The 19,165-nt window shown below is 35.7% G+C and overlaps 2 protein-coding genes across 5 annotated transcripts; both read right to left on the bottom strand.

Annotated features, from left to right (window-relative positions):
- Positions 1 to 7,226: 7,226 nt before the first annotated feature.
- On the bottom strand, positions 7,227 to 8,530 carry LOC124405964 (splicing factor 3B subunit 6). The gene is made up of 3 exons (XM_046881237.1): positions 8,387 to 8,530; positions 8,082 to 8,200; positions 7,227 to 7,745 (listed from the first exon to the last, which is right to left on the bottom strand). Exons 1-3 carry the CDS (start codon positions 8,417 to 8,419, stop codon positions 7,517 to 7,519), a joined length of 381 nt encoding a protein of 126 aa, XP_046737193.1. The 5' UTR covers positions 8,420 to 8,530; the 3' UTR covers positions 7,227 to 7,516.
- Positions 8,531 to 8,974: 444 nt separating this feature from the next.
- LOC124405963 (probable elongation factor 1-delta) lies at positions 8,975 to 17,668 on the bottom strand. 4 transcript variants are annotated; one of them, XM_046881234.1, is made up of 9 exons: positions 17,479 to 17,615; positions 14,575 to 14,715; positions 13,339 to 13,695; positions 11,594 to 11,692; positions 11,181 to 11,280; positions 10,857 to 11,047; positions 10,360 to 10,429; positions 10,149 to 10,274; positions 8,975 to 10,021 (listed from the first exon to the last, which is right to left on the bottom strand). In XM_046881234.1, exons 2-9 carry the CDS (start codon positions 14,665 to 14,667, stop codon positions 9,867 to 9,869), a joined length of 1,191 nt encoding a protein of 396 aa, XP_046737190.1. In that variant the 5' UTR covers positions 14,668 to 14,715; positions 17,479 to 17,615; the 3' UTR covers positions 8,975 to 9,866. The 4 variants fall into 4 exon arrangements, with proteins under 4 accessions (XP_046737190.1, XP_046737191.1, XP_046737192.1 ...); XM_046881235.1 differs by lacking the exon at positions 13,339 to 13,695 and having other exon boundaries at positions 17,479 to 17,614; XM_046881236.1 differs by lacking the exons at positions 11,594 to 11,692; positions 13,339 to 13,695 and having other exon boundaries at positions 17,479 to 17,614.
- Positions 17,669 to 19,165: the final 1,497 nt, after the last annotated feature.

Genomic DNA, 19,165 nt, shown 5'->3' with positions numbered 1-19,165 from the left:
TACGGTAGGTGTATGTACATCACATGCCCGTATACATAAACTCGAATTCGCCGTTCGCGCGTACGCCTGCGTGTGTTTTTTACCTACATACAGCTGAATTGGACAAAATTTGAATATAGAAAGCTATTGGGCACGTTGACAGCTACCATTTGTATAATAATACCGTGGTGTCGGGTAGACTTTTCAAACTTCCATTTACCTCGTGCACAGACGTGTCACATATACTTTTAGCCACACTGATTTTCAAACGGATGATTTTCTCGGTCACTCGGTTACGTTGGCAACGCGGAATCAGCCCGCAGCGCTAAATTCTTAACCTTAATTCTAGCTAATGTTTACAAAGATTGACCCTTTTTCACGGGCCAGCCGGGGATCGCGCTGCGGTTTGATTCCACGTTGCCAACGTGACCGTTTCACTGTCAGAATCACTGCGGCCGGGTGTACATACGCGCTTATAATATGTACAGCTAGTTTTTAGGCAATGCTCAGGCACATAAGGAACACATATATGTATTATGTGTAGCCAAATGTGGGCAAACGAAGCTTACCTATATTATTATACTTGCATGCGTACAAAGCAGATTGTTTTGCGTTTCAAATTGATTCCGTTTGACCGATCGATAGATCGATGGACGGATTCGAAACCGCGCGCGAAAAGAACGACCGAGTATATAACTATATACGGAAATCGAAATACGCGTCACGTTCGTATTATACGATATAGTATAGATATACCTATAATACATGCGACATTATACGCGCCGGCGCTTTCTTCAATTCTTATATATATGCCTATATGGTTTTCAGCGCGCGATCATTCTCGCGTATATTTCAATATAAAATAGCTCTTTTAACCCCGCTTCGCTTATTCGTGAACTACGAGTTCCGTGCCTATGTGAGGTGAGAGTTTTTTTATATCTCGTTTAGTTGTGCGTTTTTGTTTTTATTTTTTTTTTTCCTCTTTCTACGGCGCACCATTAACGGGACGCTGCTTTTAGCCTACATATTTTCACTCGCGAAATTTTCCATACCTGCAGCCACCGTTTCTTTATATATATATATACATAGAATACATATATATGCATGCTTATCATACAATATGTATTCGGGTTTCACCCGCCTAATCATGAATACAAATTGGAGTGCAAACACTGCGGGAATAAGTGCGGAATTATCAAATAATTTTGCCAGGAAACGAGCATAGAGACAATCACACTCAATGTATTATCATCATTCGACAATTGAGGGGTTAATTCAAATTTTGATTCATTCATTTGAAGACATTTGAAAACCAAAATTATTATTTGTATTTGTATTATTATTATACAGCAATAGTAGTCGTATATTAGTAGGTACAGATTTTTGTTTCCTTGTAATTGTTTTAATACCTGTTTTGAAAATAGTCGATTGCACGAATCTGTTTTTTTTCGTTATCATATTGTACCTACGAGATGAAACTGAAACGAATCAATGTAATAATTGATTGAAATATTTTTGACAATATTTGAGCAATGATTATTATAATTCCTGTTTTTTTTTAATAAAATACTTAAACTTCTGATTTGTGATTCGTTATACTAAAAAAAAAAAATCCCTAAAATCTGAAGATGCGATTCAATCTATTCATCCTGAATCAAGAACCGATCATAGGAAGTATCATTTATTCGAGTAGTTTACACCCGCGTTTAAATCGAACGAAATAAAAAAAAAATCATGAAAAATCCATTAAATTCACAATAATGACAGTGAAAAATTAAATAAAAGCTGTGATTATTCTGCAAAAAACTGATACTACACACTCGAAAGATGTTCCCAAAATTTTGAAAATAGGAAGAAAAATAAAATCAATGCGATCATTTTTTCTGTGAAAAGCTGCAATGTCTGGCCAGATTTTAGGTTACATTTCGTTATAACGCAGATCGGTAATTTTCGATATGTAACAATATTTGTAGACCAAATCGGAACGGGATCAAACACTTATGCGAATGCTGACAATCGTATTTCTTAAAAATAGATAGAGTAAGACTGCAGAATTCAAGGGATTTCAAGGTCTCTAAAAAAAAAAAAAAAAAGTCCGCAATATCGTGTGTCTATGTCTAATAGTTTTGCGACAAGAAGCATTTGAAAATATTAGCGAGCGGAGTATATTCGTCTTCGATTTAGCCAAGGAGTGTTAAATTAAAAACTCCATCGAGTTTCATCGTCTCAAGCTGATCGTCAATCAGGTATTATACACATATATTCAGGAATACGTGCAAACACACACGCACAATATATACATATATATAGACATACGTACAGGCCAGCGAAAGCGCGTCGATACATCGATTACACGTTGAATAAATTAAGTCGTTTATATAGGTACTGTAAACGCGTTGTGCGTCTATAAATAGTTCGGCAAAGCCACGATAGAGTGGTGGCTATAGGTGGATAAATATCGTGTTTAGGAGTGGAGATAAAATTTGGTCAACTTTAGACTCCAAGCTCGCTATCAGATGAACACAAGCTTGGCGTTAAAACGCGAATATATCTAGTGCGTGTCTGCAGCAGCTACTACGCAGCAAATCGATGATGTATAATAATTCGAGCTGTAACGGCACTCGAAAAAGAAAAAGAAGGGAACAGTGTACGTACACCCATGATAGATTGAATAAAAACCCGCGAAACAGAGTAAAAAACGATCATCATCATCATCATCAGCAAGGTCTCGCATGTATTTAACCTAACACGCAATCGGACTCTCGTGTTGCGAACGACGAGTGCAGTCTGTGGCTCTTTAAAAAGATAAGCCGAATTTCTGATTAAAAAACGCGACGCAACCGCAAGAACCCCTTAAACGCAGTCTCAACACTACAAGTTTCCTTAGGACGATTCTTAGTAGTCTGTTTGTTCGCTGCGCTAAATACACGCGTTGTTGTTACGTAACTGAACGTGTGTAGTATGATTATGTTTGGCTCATTTAACCATTCTATTATGTTATATATTATTTATTGTTTTATTATACGGTGCAATGAGACAGATTTATCAACATTGTTATTAGTATTATTATTATGTCATTGAATGACAGCAGTAATAATTCAGGATTGATATAAATACCGTCATTCGATCTACTATTATACCTATAATATACAGTTCATCGTCGATAACTTGAGGAAATAGTCAAAGATGTGTTTTACATAGAACAATATGCAATAGGTACTACATCTCTGCAGAATGAAGACATTTGGATATGAAGTAGGCAATATGATACTTTCGAAATTATTCAATGCAGTGATGATATTAATAATCATACATATGTTGTGGCTCAAGAATATACATGTTACATTCAAGATTCCGCTAAACTGTGCAAAGGGTTGCAGTTTCCTTGGCAGTCTCTACAGGGCTAATTTCTATCGGTTCAAATACCAAATATCTCAAAGTTCCAAATATTTAAATTCCGATCTATTTTCTTTAGATTCTGATAGCCGATGATAAACTATCATATTGAAGTTAGTAACATTATCGTAGCGAGTCATACTGAGGAGGAAAAAGCGTTATTTCGTGATTTTGGAACTATCTAAAATTCAGTAAACCGTAATGAAACAAAACACACTCATATTCCGAAATCTGACTTCCTCAAAAATGATCGTAAAATTAAGAAAATAGTTATTGTTTCCCGAATATTCCGTTCCGATAACGTGACTAACTTCAACCTGGTGAAAAATAAGAACAATCGCTATCCGATGCAAATTTTCCTGGGTTCTTTTCGGGACACCGATAAATTGTGACCGCTTATTATTTCAACAGCATGTAATCAATCGTTCTTGTAGGCACACATGCGCGATGAGGCAAGATTGCGATAACTTGCGGCAGATGCGTATCGTCGCATGCTGTTGTTCGTATGTTTATGCCGGTTCGAACTTACAATTAGCTTACATATCCTCAGTCAACGCTGAAAGTATAAACACAAACAAAACAGCGGATGCGGTTGCAGCTCATTCAACGCAACGAACACAGCAACAAAACGACGCGACGAGTCTGATCGTCAGCTGTTTAGCTCGGTCCACGTGACGTGAAATCGGTGCGTGTGCATGAACAACACCGAATTTTAATTTCGACCTATGAACCGAGAGTCAAGGCTCCGATCTAGTCGATCGTAACAGACATAAGTATAATGAACATACATATACTCACGTAATTAGTATTATCCCGGGTCTCCGTCGGTCCTAAGAAGGCGTCTGGACGGGGGGAACCTCGTGGGATTCAAAGGGCTCATTCACTCGTCGTCATCGTCGATGCAGCTTCCTTTCGAGGGCGTCAGACGACGAGGAGACCGTTTCAATCCCCTGAAGTTTGGCGCCGCACGATCACCGGTTGGCTTCAGAGCGGTCGGCTCGAGCGTCGCGCGTCGTAGGAGCCAATAACCGAGCGCAGAGGCGGCCGCGAGGGCGAAATATTGTAAACAAATGACAAAAGGGGGGAGAAGATTTTCCCTCAGATCGTTTAGCGCCGCCAGAGTATCCGAGAAGGTTCTGCCAGCGGCTTGGCCGTCGCCGCAGCACTCGTATGACATCTGATCCCAGCCGGAGTGCCAGGTGCTCAACGTCCGACGATCCGGGAATTTCTGATAACAGTTTCTTATCCGAATAGCCGCTGCCGACGGCTCGGCTTTCCTCTTTTCCCCCTCCTCCACCACCTACCTCGCGATTCTTTCAGGCTTTGCTGCCGGCCGGCTATTAGGCCTTATGATGAATGGCTGACGCCTCTGCCTGTGCAAGCGAGCCTTGCGGCCTGACGGAGAATGGATCGTACGAAGACGCAACGGCGACACGGCCGACATTGATCACTGACATTGATCCTTTGCGTTCCTCTTTTTTTTATCACTCGTCGGATCGGAGAAAACGGCCTTTGGCTTGAGGCTGCTCTGCGGGTTTTCCCTTTCGACTGATGTGATAGAGGTGAAATGGAATCTTGTTGATTCGCATTTTCGCCGCTACGCGCCGCCACTCGACAGCCTAGCGGCCTAGTCGGTCGGAGTGTTGAATATTTGAAATTGCAATTTTTACGTACTATGATTTTATTTTTATAATCATTGGAGTGGGCTCATAGGTAGTATAAATCCAGAATTTCAACAAGATTCTGTAGTAGGTTCGATCGCAATCTTGAATTCATGGCAGAAATTGGTATTGCTAAATGACTATTTTTCAACCTTCGACTCAAAAATAATCACAATTAAACTTGAAAGATATTGTTGCTTTGGTTATACAATATAACAATGTAACAATTTCTTTTACTCCGATTGATAATTTCCGAATTAAACCGTAAATTCAAAATGGCAACTGGAGCAACTATAGAATTCTCGATCTAGAGTGGCACCTCCCCCCCCCCGGCCGCAACGATGCAGAAAAACAAAATTATGGCATGTAAAAATTGAAATTTCAGCGTTTTTTTTGTTTTTTTTTTTGCATACTCCGAGACGGCTAGGCCAAGACACGCATTCCGCGACTCGTGCTTGCGAAATGATGGATTGACCGGGGATCGTCTGAATCGGAAAATTAGACGAAAAAAGCTGTTTGAAAAATTTCTAACAACGTTATTTGCGCCAAAGACGATGGTGAAGGATAATTAATGATACGGTGTATCTGTTATTTAATTCAAATAACACAAGCCAACAATAAGATCGACGATTTAAGAAACTGTTTGATAATTAGAACGTTCAGAATGATTAAACTCCGATGTTTTTCGGCTGATTACAATGTTTTCGCACCCATTGCTGACTGGACTTCAACAAATTGTTTGAATTATATTCAAGAACATCTGTTGTACCGTGCTTACACAAATCTATTTTGATTCACTCTGGAGGTGACTGTTTGTAAAACTATTTTAGGCAAACTCTGTCGATCTGTATAGTGAAAAAAATGATGTAAAAAACATGAGAATCTTATTAAAAACATCAGGGATCAATCATTTTAAACGTTCTAATGATAAAACCTTTCTCAAATTGTTGATATCTTGTTGTTAGCTTGTGTTATTCGAATTTGCTCAGATTCATTGCTATCACATATTTATAGATATTGTTGCATTCGTGTTCAATAGCATTGGCGAAAATAATATTGTGGGAAATGTTTCAGTATTCATCAAGATCTATTCTTAACTTTCTAATCGAATAAGGAACACTTGAATGTGATTCAATTCCATAGAACGTTTTTTTATACCAAGATGGGTCTTGAATGATCCATAAACCGTCGAGGTCATTTTCATGTGGTCTAAAACTAAATACATCAAAGACTGAGTAGAATAATATTGTATTTCGAATTTGATTCGTAATCGTGTTTTAAGTTAAAATTTCACGAGCGAAATTTTCTAAGGTTACACCACTGCTGAATACGTGATTTTTGCAAACGAAACATTGAGATGAGATATCATGATGTTAAACCAAATTATAAGATGCGATGTTTTTCAATCAAATTCTGGCGCACAATGATTCTGAATTAAATTGTAAAACAGCATGTTTTTTGATCCAATTCTCGAATACGATATCGTTTAAACGAATCGCTATGACGCAGCGAAAATAGTTTGCTATATGATCACGATTTCCAGATTTTCTGTCGATTTGCAATCGTTTTAATCTTGCTATTTTATTTAAAAAATGTTTATTTTTATTATCAAAATTTTAAAAATGTTTTAAATTTAGCATTCTGTGTTTTTTGTTCTTAATCTTCGATCATATCAGGTGGAATTAATTTGAATTCAACGCGTAAAATAATGAATTGATTTGCACAGACTTTTCTATGTCTCATTAGATTCTCATGAAATTAAATCGCATTCAATTTATGTTTAACAAAATTAGAGACGAATCGTTTGGAGGTAGATAATTCCAACTTATTAACGAGAAAAATCGTATTAAACTGCAACTATTTTTCGCTTCTATTTCGATACGAATACCACTAAATAGTAGTTTCGAATTATAATGTTGAAAGAAATTTTTTTTAAACTATATGAATAAATGACAAACCACCTTTTTCGCACTCTAACACTAAAAATGAACAAGTTAAATTCGAGATTTGAAAATAAATGTTAAATGAAATGGCTGCTTGTTTTGTTTCCGAATTGAAATTTCCATTATCATTAAGTATCACGTGCATGTTACTGGTTCAATGACACTTGTTTCAAGAATCTGTAGGACTTGACTTAAAATAAATATACTTACTGGTTATTATTGCTAGAAACTTGGTTATAAAAGTTTCTTTCTACACTTCTCTAGTTTGCTATAAGTTAAATATAACACAAATTGAATGATGATTTGTAAGTGTGTAATACGAAATCATTTTATATTTACAACAAACTGTAAACAGCACAGTAGAGAATAGGATAGGGCTTATCATACCTTTCACTTTGAGAGTAAATAACTTCACACAAATCCGTCAGACACTTGCAATTGCCGCACAACTGGACCATTTGTGATTACGTAGCAACTGCCGCATTCACATTAGTGATACTTTGTAATTGTTCAAAATATTACTTGAATATCTTAACATTATGGTTTCTTTTCTTCATTGAGATTATATTTTGTTTTCAATTTATCAATTTCCTCCATCTTCTTATCTACGTCGACTCGTTTGAACGCCTTGTTACTCTGGTAATACAGTACCACTAGGTAACGATTACAGACATTGAAACCACTCAGGTGATCGCAGGCATTTTTCGCATCAAAGATATCTTCATAAACCACAAATGCTGTTCCTCTCGTCTCTGCCGTATTGCCTCTGCAATCAAGAAAGTTAAAAAATTTTTGTCACTCATGTTCAAATCGCCCTGCATGATAAATGCACTTATATTTGAAGCTGAACCGGCTGCATGGCAACCTAAACATTCAATAATTTTCAAAGATTGCAGATATTCCCACGTGATAAACAAATTCGTAGTTCCACTAGTTCCGTTGAGTACCGTAGCAGTGAATTTCATTCTACAAAAGTATTGATGATAGCACGTCATCGTAAGTTAATAAAAGCATAATAGTGTGGGGAATATAATTTTTTGTAATAAAAAAATACAGAATTTATTTAAACAAGTAGAATTAACATTGAATGAGGTTAACTTACACTCTGATCTGTCGTATTGCTCCGTATTTACCAAAAATGTCATACATTTCTTCAGCGGTGATTTTGTACGGCAGGTTTCTTATATATAAAACTCTGTTGACCTCTGGGGGCAGCCGAACCTTATAAATTCAAAAAATAGTGTGAAACAAGCACTCAATACTATAGAGGTAAACGAATAAATGTAAAAGAATAAACGTCCGGATTAATTTGGAAGGAAAGTGAGGTTAGGAGTCGAAGGTACGGAAGATTAGAATCGTCCAGACGGTCATATTTACGCTTTTCCTCAAAAACTGTTGTATACTCACGTTGGCTCGTCGTTGTAACATTGCCATCGTCATGATTGCGGAGTTCTTAAGTCAGTATCACAGATCAAATTAACAAAACTCAGTAATTTAACCCACAAATCTTCAACACCAACAACTTGTCACAATGAAGCTGCGTGAGTATCGTCAGCCCGTCAGCCTTAGCGCTTTCTCTCTCACTCTGCATTCGATTGGCTGAGAGGAAACGTATCGGCCAATCAGGTGTGGAGCGAGAGAGACAGATCATAACCAACATATACCTTTCTTCTTCGCTCCTGATTTACCATAGAACAGTGCGTGCTAAGACGGGGTTCCGATTTCTTTTTCCAATTAGCTGCGCGCGCAACAAAGTACAGAAGCTTCAAAAAGCAAGTCAAGGACTCGATGATTTGTGAAATATACATGCACAAGATATGCCATAATTTTTAGATGAATAATTTCAATTAGAGTTCAATCAATACCTGTACTCATATCACCTGTAACACATTGCTACGCTTGACTTTGGTGTATAATCTGCTTTTCACTCGATGGACTGGAGAATAAGGACTTATATTTGTAGGTGACTGTAGTAATGGAACGCTTTTTGATTGGTGACGCCGTGTTACCAATTATTATTCTTACCATAGATATAGAGGTTCTCATTGCAAAGATCATCTGAAATTACGGATGTACAGTATCAATGAGATGTTTATGTAATAGAATAACAATAATAGTTACAATAATGTGGGCATATAAAGATAACCAATGTATAGAATATAGCTATGTATACACACTGTATTATAACGTGTATGGCATTTGCGCATGAGTTAAAAGATGTTTAAAACAATTATCATCACTGTAATTATCAACAGAGACTAAATAACAATCAAAACAAGTACACAGAATAACTGAATCAGGACAGAAACCGAAACGGTCAATGCTCTGACACACTATTGAAAACATTTTTTCATCACTACTGTTTTTCTCATTGATATTTAATTAATTCGAGCGACAACTTGACGTTTCCAAACAATGCTCCTGATTTTTTGTGCACCCTGGGAAACAAGTTCGGTGACTGATAGTCAAAATATCATTGTATATCGACCCACGAAGGATGTTGACGTCTCTCTCATCTCATAAACATACATCAAACGCCTCTCTAAGGCTTGAAGAACATCAGTTGCTGTAATTACGCACCGTATCGTTGTCCCTGGTTCCATAGATATGGCGTGTCAAATTCAGCTAACTGACTAAAGATATTTGCCGTAAATTGATAAGTTTGTATAGAGTAATATTTAAATTCTATCATCATTATTATTATTATTATTATTATTGTATAATTCCTGTTTTTTTGTTGTTTTTTTTCTTTAAATTGTGAATGCTGATATTGCTAGTGGAATGAGAAAACGGCGACATATTTAATATTTTATCTGTACACTCGGTTGTTTCTTTGACCAAATACCGAAAAGTTGATGGTCAACAATTTGGGTCGGCCGATATTGATTTAAATTTTGTTGAAAGCAGCTATATCGACACTTTGAACATAATCTTCGATAGCCTCAATCTGCTCTGTCAGCCAGTCAACTGAGACCTTCTCATCCTCGACTACAGAAGATATTTGCAGCTTGTGGATACCGTACGCCAGTGGGACAAGTTTGGCTAAGAATAGAAAATTGTTCTATTTATTTTGATCCTATCACTGGAAATTATCTTGACAGTTGCAATAATAATATACAAACAGAAATCCTTATTTCATGGTATTGTGTGAGAGGAAAGTAAAACGTACCGGCACCCCAGAGAAGGCCCTCTGTTTCAATTTTTCTGACTTCAGTTTCCATGGCTTTCATGTCAGTTTCGTCATCCCATGGTTTGACATCTAAGATGATATTTGATTTTGCAATCAGTGCGGGTTCTGAAACGAAGAAATATGTTATGAAATACTACTGCAACAGAAAAATTCAAGCATTACGAATTTTGCCAAGTTTACGACGACTTACTTTTTGATTTCTTAGCAGCGTAAGCAGCGAGACGTTCTTCTCTTACTTTGGCAGCTTCCTCATCTTCACCCTGTGATAAGTTTCAAATAAAATAACAACAGCGGGGAAGAAATGGGGATCCTATTTCGTAACAATTAGTGCCAACAAATGCGGTGCACAATGATGAGCTAGATGAAAAGCTTCTAGATATTCAACAGTCAAATATACATATATATTGCTAGAACGTAATCGGGAATATCTGGTGTATAATTTCCGAAGTGGGAGTACGTTTACAAATATTGATTGAAATGTAAACAGTGACATATTGAATTCGGTTAATTTTGTTTTTCTGTAACGAAAAATTTGAAAGTTTTACTCAATGACAGGACACAAAGGTTATTAAAAGAGAAAATCTAGACTAGGCAGATAAGGTGAAGATAAAGATTGTAAAAATAAACTGTGAATAACACCCAGACAATTATTTAATTCATTTTTCTAATTGTCACCAGTCTCTTTACCTCTGATTCTGAGCCAAACAGATCGACATCGTCGTCATCATCATCCTTAGCAGTTGGTTTTGGCGGCGTCGGCGATGGCGGTTTGGCTGGGCAAATTGCAATCCTCATTGGATCAATGCCTGGTGGTCGGTCCTCCAGAATTTTGACGCGCTCATCTAGTCGTCCAACGATGCTCTTAAGTTCAGCAACGACTGTTGACAAGACAAAGTCAGTTCAAAAACTATTCAAACTGACGGCATTTGGGGAAATGATGAGAAATATTAGTACCTGCACATGATTCAGTAACTGTAACGTGACTTCAAAATATTCGTTCTTTCTACTCACTGTTTTTCAATTCCTGGTTCTCTTTTTCCAAGACAACAATGCGCGACCCATATTCTGGGCTAGAACCGCTTGTTGTTGCAAAAGTGGCAATGCTATCTACCTGTAATTAACGAAAAGAAAAACAAAATGAAGTAATTGAAGAACGTTTTATTCAAATGAAATGTAAGGATGTTTTGAAAATTAGTAAAGTGTAGTGAAGTTTGTTCAGATTTTATACCATGAGAATTTGATCACCCTAAACATCGCGAGGAGCTGAGGTAATAAGTGAGTAAGTATAGTGAAAATGAGCCTCTGATCAGTTATTCATGGTTTAAAACTTATTGATCGCCGTCAGAATCATTTGTTTTTATCATCAATGTACTACATGATATTCCAATCAACGATTATTAGTGAGCAAGAAATAAAGTACTCACACACTGCAAAGATTGTTTAATATGTTGACGAGCCTTCGCTACTTCGTTGGCCAAACTTCCGCGCGCAGGTACGATTGGACAAGATAATTGTGGCCCTCCCTGCATCGGCGGATAATAAAGATCAGCTCGATATACTAAACTACTATTAAGACGCAAGCCAGAGCCAAGTAATGAAATGTAAAATGGCAAAAAAAATCATCTACAGCATTCTACAGTGCTTGGTTCTATTATTTCGAATAAATAATTTCACATGCAGGGTGTAACAAAAGTAACGGAACGGCTGAATATTTCCTCAAGTGAGATATTTTTCAAAAAGGTCAAGGTTGTTCTTGGAGGAACTTTCAACGCTGAATTCAATGGTGACCTTTATTTTGGCCTTGACGATGTCCTTCAAGATTATATCAAGGGCAGCTTTTTTCTTTTTTTTTTTAAATAGAAACCCTCTTTAATAAATGAGATGGAAATAAAAATGACTTGAAAAGCAATATTTGGTGTCGAAAAAAAGGGGTTTCCATTGAAAAAAAAAGTTGACCTTGAAGAACTTTCAAGGTAATCCTCACTGTCAAAATCGAAGTCACCATCGAATTCTTCATTAAAAGGTACTACAAAGATCTGGACCTTTTTGCAAAATATCTTACCTAAGGAAATATTCAGATGTCCCATTAACTTTGTGACACCCTATAGACTATGAGATTACAGAACCAACGACAACTTATCAGCCTGAATTAATTTGAAATATGTATATATATCACATATAAATTTTAATTTATAGAGATGAAAAAATTATTCTGTCAACTTTGAGTAAGTGAAAACACGAATTCGGCAAGTCTGAAGCTTAATATCGCTCTCTCAAATTGACCATGGATATGTTTATCATCCCTTTAGTATCATAAAACATTGCTAGTCAATCCAGAAATAGTTAATGATACTCAACCCATTTACACAGAAACTAATATGAAGCCATGTAGCCATAATTTTGATGTATTACAAATTTTGAACGAAGGGTTGCCATTCGAACTTAATAACTTTTTGACAGAAACCGTTTTTATTTGGCCTTACAATGACAAGGGTTGATGCTTCAAGCACTGCATGCAAACAAGACTACCAAACCAATACAAATCTAGTATTATGTTACCTAAAATAAAACTAATAACATAAGGACAATAATCTCTATTTCACCCACGGCACAACGAAACAATCGGTAAAAAAAAAAAAATTTTAGGAATCTATCAATTCTGAAATGGACCATCTGCCATCTGCTTGAAACTTTCAATTTTGTTAACAAGTGTTTAAAAGAACTGCATTGTAATACACAATATACGTATAATCACAACACAATATTTGCAATAAAGAAAAAGTTTTCAAAGAATTTGTGTCAATCATTTTTTCCAGACCACCAAAGTACTGAGGTTTTTTTTTTCAAAATAAGCATGTATTGAGATAATAAGTAAAACACAAACAAAAAATATCCCTCATATTTGACGATACAAAACATTGATTCTTTGGGAATCAAATATCTTTAGAAATTTGAAGAATTCCTAATAAGTTGAATTATTGTCTGAAAATGTAAGGGATAGACCAGGAATGATCGTTTCTGAAGGTGTCTTTATCAGAGGAGCAAACAATCGTATGCAAAAATGGCAAAATCAAATTTGAAAGGTACATCTAAAGAGAAATAATAATACGAAAGCAAAAGTTGACTGTTATCTAAGATCTATCATGAATAGTCTAAGCTCAGGATATACCTTGTTCATCAATGTTGGACTATCTGGTTTTTTATGATCTCGAGTACCTTTTTCTTGTTCTTTTTTGTTTGCATGTTTTTTATCAGCTTTATTTTTTTTTTCTTTCGCCTCCTTCGGCTTGAATTTGGTCAAGTCCTCTGCCTTTGAAACAGCATCTTCTACAGATTCTATTTTATCGAGATTCGTTGTATTCTCCATCCCTTTGACAGGCGATTTGTTCTTTTTAGATTTTTTCGATACCGTGTTTGATTGTAGATTTGGATTAATTTGATTTTGGGCATTTTCAACCAGTGTATTATTGCAGTTCGTCCGAATTCCAGTACCGTTGTTGGTTAGTAGTTCATTATATTGCGTAGGCTATGTTGTTAGCAGAACAAAACAAGACATTTACCATAACAATGAAATTTTGTGAAACATGTCGCTATTTAAAAAATTCCCTCAGATTATATCTCAATTTTTGGGATAAACTTTTCTTCATTAGTAAATATTTGAAAAATAGCGACAAATTTCTCAAAACTATTTTTCTACGTATGCTAAAACACAATTTTGTTAAATTTGTCATTGAGTTTCACCCAATCATCATTGATTGAAGCTGAATGAATTATTCTGCTCATATATCTCACCACCAGATATTCCCTGAAGTGTGTTAAGAAGGAAATGAGATAATAAAGGTATGTATGAAGTATTTATGAAGTATGAAAGCACGTATTACATAAACAAGAGCAGAGATTTTGGTTTCAAGTAACATGAAATCACAAAGGATGAAAGAATCGCGATTCCTCATGTCTCACACATATGCACAGATACTAAAGTTGTATAAAATTCAGAATCTAAAATAACTAGAAAATCAATGGAACAAGAACATGAAAATGAAGATAAAACTAAAACAATCGTATCGATAACAATGAATTGATCAAAACTGCTTATTAAATAAAAATTATGATTCAATGTCGAGGCTAGGAGTAAAATATTTCTGATTATTTTATGCTGAAATAATGTTTTCACAGAAATATTTCTGCAACATGTACCTAAGCGATTCAAGCAATCAAGCTTACAGTTGATGAAACTTTATCTCATTTCTATGTTATTAAACATAATTTATCCCAAGCCATCACTGTAATGCTATTGTTACACAACAAGTAAACATGTATATAAACACGTGAGAATATTACAATCGGGAATAGGTAGTTAGATAGAAGTTGCTTGTTGGATTGAAGATGATTAAAATCTTGTTACCTTAGCCAGCCGTTCAAAATGAAGGCACTCGGCTTTATCGTACATCGGCTTCTCGAACCACACTTTCTCCTGGGCTAGAGGGGTTGTTGCCATTTTTATTCAATCCTAATCAAGATGATGGTAAGTTACAGGACGTGAATGCTGGAACAAGATTAAATCCTATTCAATGTAAGAGACTCAACAATTTCAATTTTAATTTATTTGCCCCTACGAGATATTTTGCCGGGGAAAATTTGAGAAGAGAGGGTGAGAAATTGATTAATCGATAAGGGGAAAACGTTTAGAGTAATATAGATAATGGACCAGCACATCAAAAGTGTACGAGAATGGACTGAACCATTTTCAGCATAAAATATAATGAGACAAAGAATAAAATTACAATAATATTTATTCAAAAAAACTATTTGACCAATATATAATAAACATACATATTAGATGCTGTAACTTGTACAACAGAATTTTAAAACTTTGTAAATTTAATTGAAAATTGTATATACATTGTCGTAATAAAAATATAAAATTCGAACATATCTTAAAACTATGCATTTCATAACGGTATTAATACTAATTCATCAGTGAATGTGGTGAAATTGTCATAAATCATAAAATGTATAAATTCATCAAGCGCATGTCATAATTCATCGTTTTCATTGTCATCATCGGCGAAGTACTTGGAGACAAACGGTTTCTTAAAAACTCTTTTAAAGGGTGGCTCAAGATTGAAAGATTCAGAAACTTGATCAGAGACATCGAGTTTCATTTGATACGACATGAGCTCACTCAGCAATTGATGAAATTCGGTCGTTGATTCGCTCGGACAGACGCAAGGAACTATTTTATCTGGTTTAAAATAATCGACAAAAGCTCTGAGCTCCTCGTAAGAAGAGTGAGCTGAATAGCAAACATATAATCGTTGTGTATTTCTTGTATCGTATTCGCTAACGCAGGAAGTATTTTTGCCCTTCCATCTCAACACCGAAGGCACAATAGTGAGTATATTTTCATAATTGACATCCGATCTACAAGTAAGATTCTTTTGACCGAACCATTTGAAAGTGCAGGCATGAATTCTCGAATCTCTTCCATCTAGGGTAATGCATTTGGCAAGCTCGGAAATTCTCATATAATTAGAGTAAATCTTGTCTTTAACGTGGATTTTTAAATTCAAAAGTCTGAACATTTCCATGAAGAGATGCTCTGAACCATATAAAGCTGAGCACTCGATAATCACCACATTTTTCGAATTTGAGTCAAGCCATTTTCTAACTGCATCACAAATTACCTCGCAACTTTCTAGCCTGGATGGAAAACTAAGGAAATCTAAACTAAGAAAAGTTGTGTCCAAATAAATTGTGTTGAATTTTTTCGCCTGATTTTTACCATCAATTTTATGATTCAACGGATTCAACTTCGGCAAGTCTTTCGGATTTATTCTAAAATCTCCGCTGTACAATATTGACTTTTCGTCTTTGGTGAAAATGAACATCACCGAACCTGGACAATGTCCAGTTGGCGAAGTTGATACAGTCAGCGAAGTTACTACACTTGCTTCGCCTTCTAGTACAGTGTATCGGATTATTTTCGGTATCGAAAGTTCTATTTCTCGTATTCTGTCTTCTGGCAAACCAAAAATTATGCCCATCAAAAACGCCTTGCTTATTGGACTACAATAAAGGTATTTATCGGATTCGATCAAATGTCTGAAGAAACTGCTGTCCAAACCCTTCATGTGATCGCTGTGACAATGGCTTAAAAAAAATGCTGATGATTCTAAGTTTGCCCCGTTGAAACGGTCCACAGAAATCCCCGGGATCTCAGATATCTGACCAAGAAAAGTTGACATTTTATCTGCCTGACGCTCGGCATCAACTAGAACAAAAACCAAGCGTCTAGTCAGCGTGTTTTATTACTGATATCTAATTCTCAAGCAAAGTGAGAATAAATTCATTGGTTCTTTCACATCTGAAGATAGAAACTTGGTCGTCGTTTCAATGGAAGCAGCACTCTTTCGACTTTAACCTTCAGTCTGCACACTCGGTCCTTTTGAATCCAAATTTTTCTTTGGACTTGAATAGCGCTGAGCTGTATGGTCAACTTTGAGTACATTTTCCGTGAGTGTTTATTTCTGATGAACAATCCATTTAATTTTCATATTTTTTATGCAAATTCCTAAGCTCATCTTCCCGAATCTGATCACTTAAAAATTATCGTGTTTTTTCATAGACTGTTCGTAAAGTTAGCGGGAAAATAACAATCTATATTTTATCGGTTTGGTCTTTAAACAATCGCAACAGAATTTAATTACAGTTTCGAGTCTAATCACAATTGAGAAACTTTTGTATGAAATTATTGACTCCAATCAGAGTAGAGAAATTTTTATGTAAAATTATCGGCTTTACCGTTTAGTGATAGCCAATTCACATAGCGTTCAGATTTCGTAGTTTTCAAAAAACGTAAACACGATATTTTACCTAATAAAATCGCCACATGAGACCATCCAAGTTTCTCCTTGAAACGGTTTTTCAAATTTTTGAACACCTCTTAAACGTTCCTATGATTTCGACGTACAGTTTAGAGGTTATGTTTGATTATTCGTCTGGCAAAAAGCAGCATTGACCAGAATGAATATAAGAAACTATTGAGAACCGAGTTGTTTTTGAATAAAGTAGATAACGATTATCTGTGCTTGATTTCATCGCGTAATGTGTGGTATCGATTCCACCGTTGACATATTGGGCAGGCGTGCAATCCATCGAATCGTGTCATTTAAGGATGTGCGACGCATCGTAGAAATTATATACGAAATTCGGTATGTATGTTGATTAAATTAGACGATCCTTGTATTCGTGTAAAGACGATGTACAGATACAGCGATTCCATAAACGAACAGTAATAAATAATTACCTTTTAACAGATGTTAGAACGGCGTGCAGCCGATGAGATAAACCGGACCGGTTAGTGATGAGACCGCCGACAGAGAGCAGCCGGAAAACCGAAAAGAGAGAAATGATGCCGGACCGAGAAGAGTCAAGTCGTCTTCAAATTATGGAAAATAAGTTCAAAAATTCAGGCTGAACTTCAGTCGATAGGGTGTTTCTAAATTTAAAAAAAATCGATTGATGTGAAAACTGGGAATATTTTCAATCTCTCGGTATTGATGTAAAATACAAACAAATCTATTGACTAGGGCAGAGTTTGTATACCATTGAGTAACCATATTGAAGAGATGCAGCCTTATGAAGATTTGTTATCCACAAAAAATGAATGGTAACTTACCGACATGACTGATTCAGCGAACGATCGATTACAACCGATAATTACGCGATCTGTATTCTTCGAAATTACCATTTGAGAATTACCTATAGACGTAGGAGTTTTGCAGGTTACTGCTCAGGTCCTCAACGCGCTAGGGATTTGAACTGATTTTTAGTACAAATTTTCGAAGTATCTGAAAGTTAAACGCAAGTAGTTCACTGAATAATACTCTGCTGTATTTGGAATCAGCAAAGTGGTGGATAATGCACGAATGACTTGCCACAGCGAAGTGCCACTGTAGTGGACGAAACTGAAGTGATCGATAAAATTATCAAATTATATCACTCCATCACGAATAAATAATTTGCATGTTTTGTTAGCTTAAAATTCACTGCAAAACATTGTCTTTCATCTGCTAATATTTCTCCATCGAAGAGCTTAATTTTCTTTTTTCTTACGGATTTTCAAGCCAAAAGCATTTTCGAAATGTATGAAACGTGTTGGATAATATCGTTCAAAAATAAACGAAAAGATAGCTAAAGTTCTGTTTGCTCGTCATTAGTCGTTTTTCTGTTATCTTTTATGCTTTATTTAATATAAAACTATGTAGTAAGATGAAGTAATTTAAGGGTAAGGCTACTGTGACGGCCGAAAAATAACCGACTTTTAAGAATATTTTCCCAGGGATAACTAATTAACAGAGGAATTGAATTGTTAGTAGTTCGTTAAGTGTATATTAAACCTATTTTATGTAAATTCTAGTTAAATTTTTTTTTTCAAATTAACCAAGATATGGGTGTTGATTTAACGATTATTAAAAAAAATTTCCCTAAATTGTGGCATTGATACCTCGGTGAAGAGTTATTTGAAAATGAACAACAAAATTTTATTCAAAAATTAACAGACGTGACTGTGGAATTGAAATTTTAAGTATATAAGCAATTCTAACTTAAAAATTTTGACAACTCTCTGATTTACAACACTTGATATGTATTATGTTTGTGGGAACAAGTTCTTCAAGTATATACATGCAAAAAATCATTCTCAAAATGTCGAGACTTCCATCATTAAGAATTTCAAAACATTACTTATTTGATTTGACACACGAGTATTTTCAGTAAGGCTCAATTTCAGTAGGATACGGATGTACCACATATATGTATAACGATTAAAATTTATCAAATTAAAACTGTTCCAGTTTCACTTCACACGATGGTATTTGACGAACAATGCCAGAGATACTGTGTTGAGCAGTGGGTATTGTCCAAAACTGAAACACACTTTCGGCAATGAATCATTGTTGAAACAGCGTCATCAAACTCATTTAGGACTACGG

This window comes from Diprion similis, chromosome 4 (genome assembly GCF_021155765.1).
Source record: "Diprion similis isolate iyDipSimi1 chromosome 4, iyDipSimi1.1, whole genome shotgun sequence".
NCBI lineage: Eukaryota > Metazoa > Arthropoda > Insecta > Hymenoptera > Diprionidae > Diprion > Diprion similis.
This window is presented reverse-complemented; position numbering and strand designations above follow the sequence as displayed.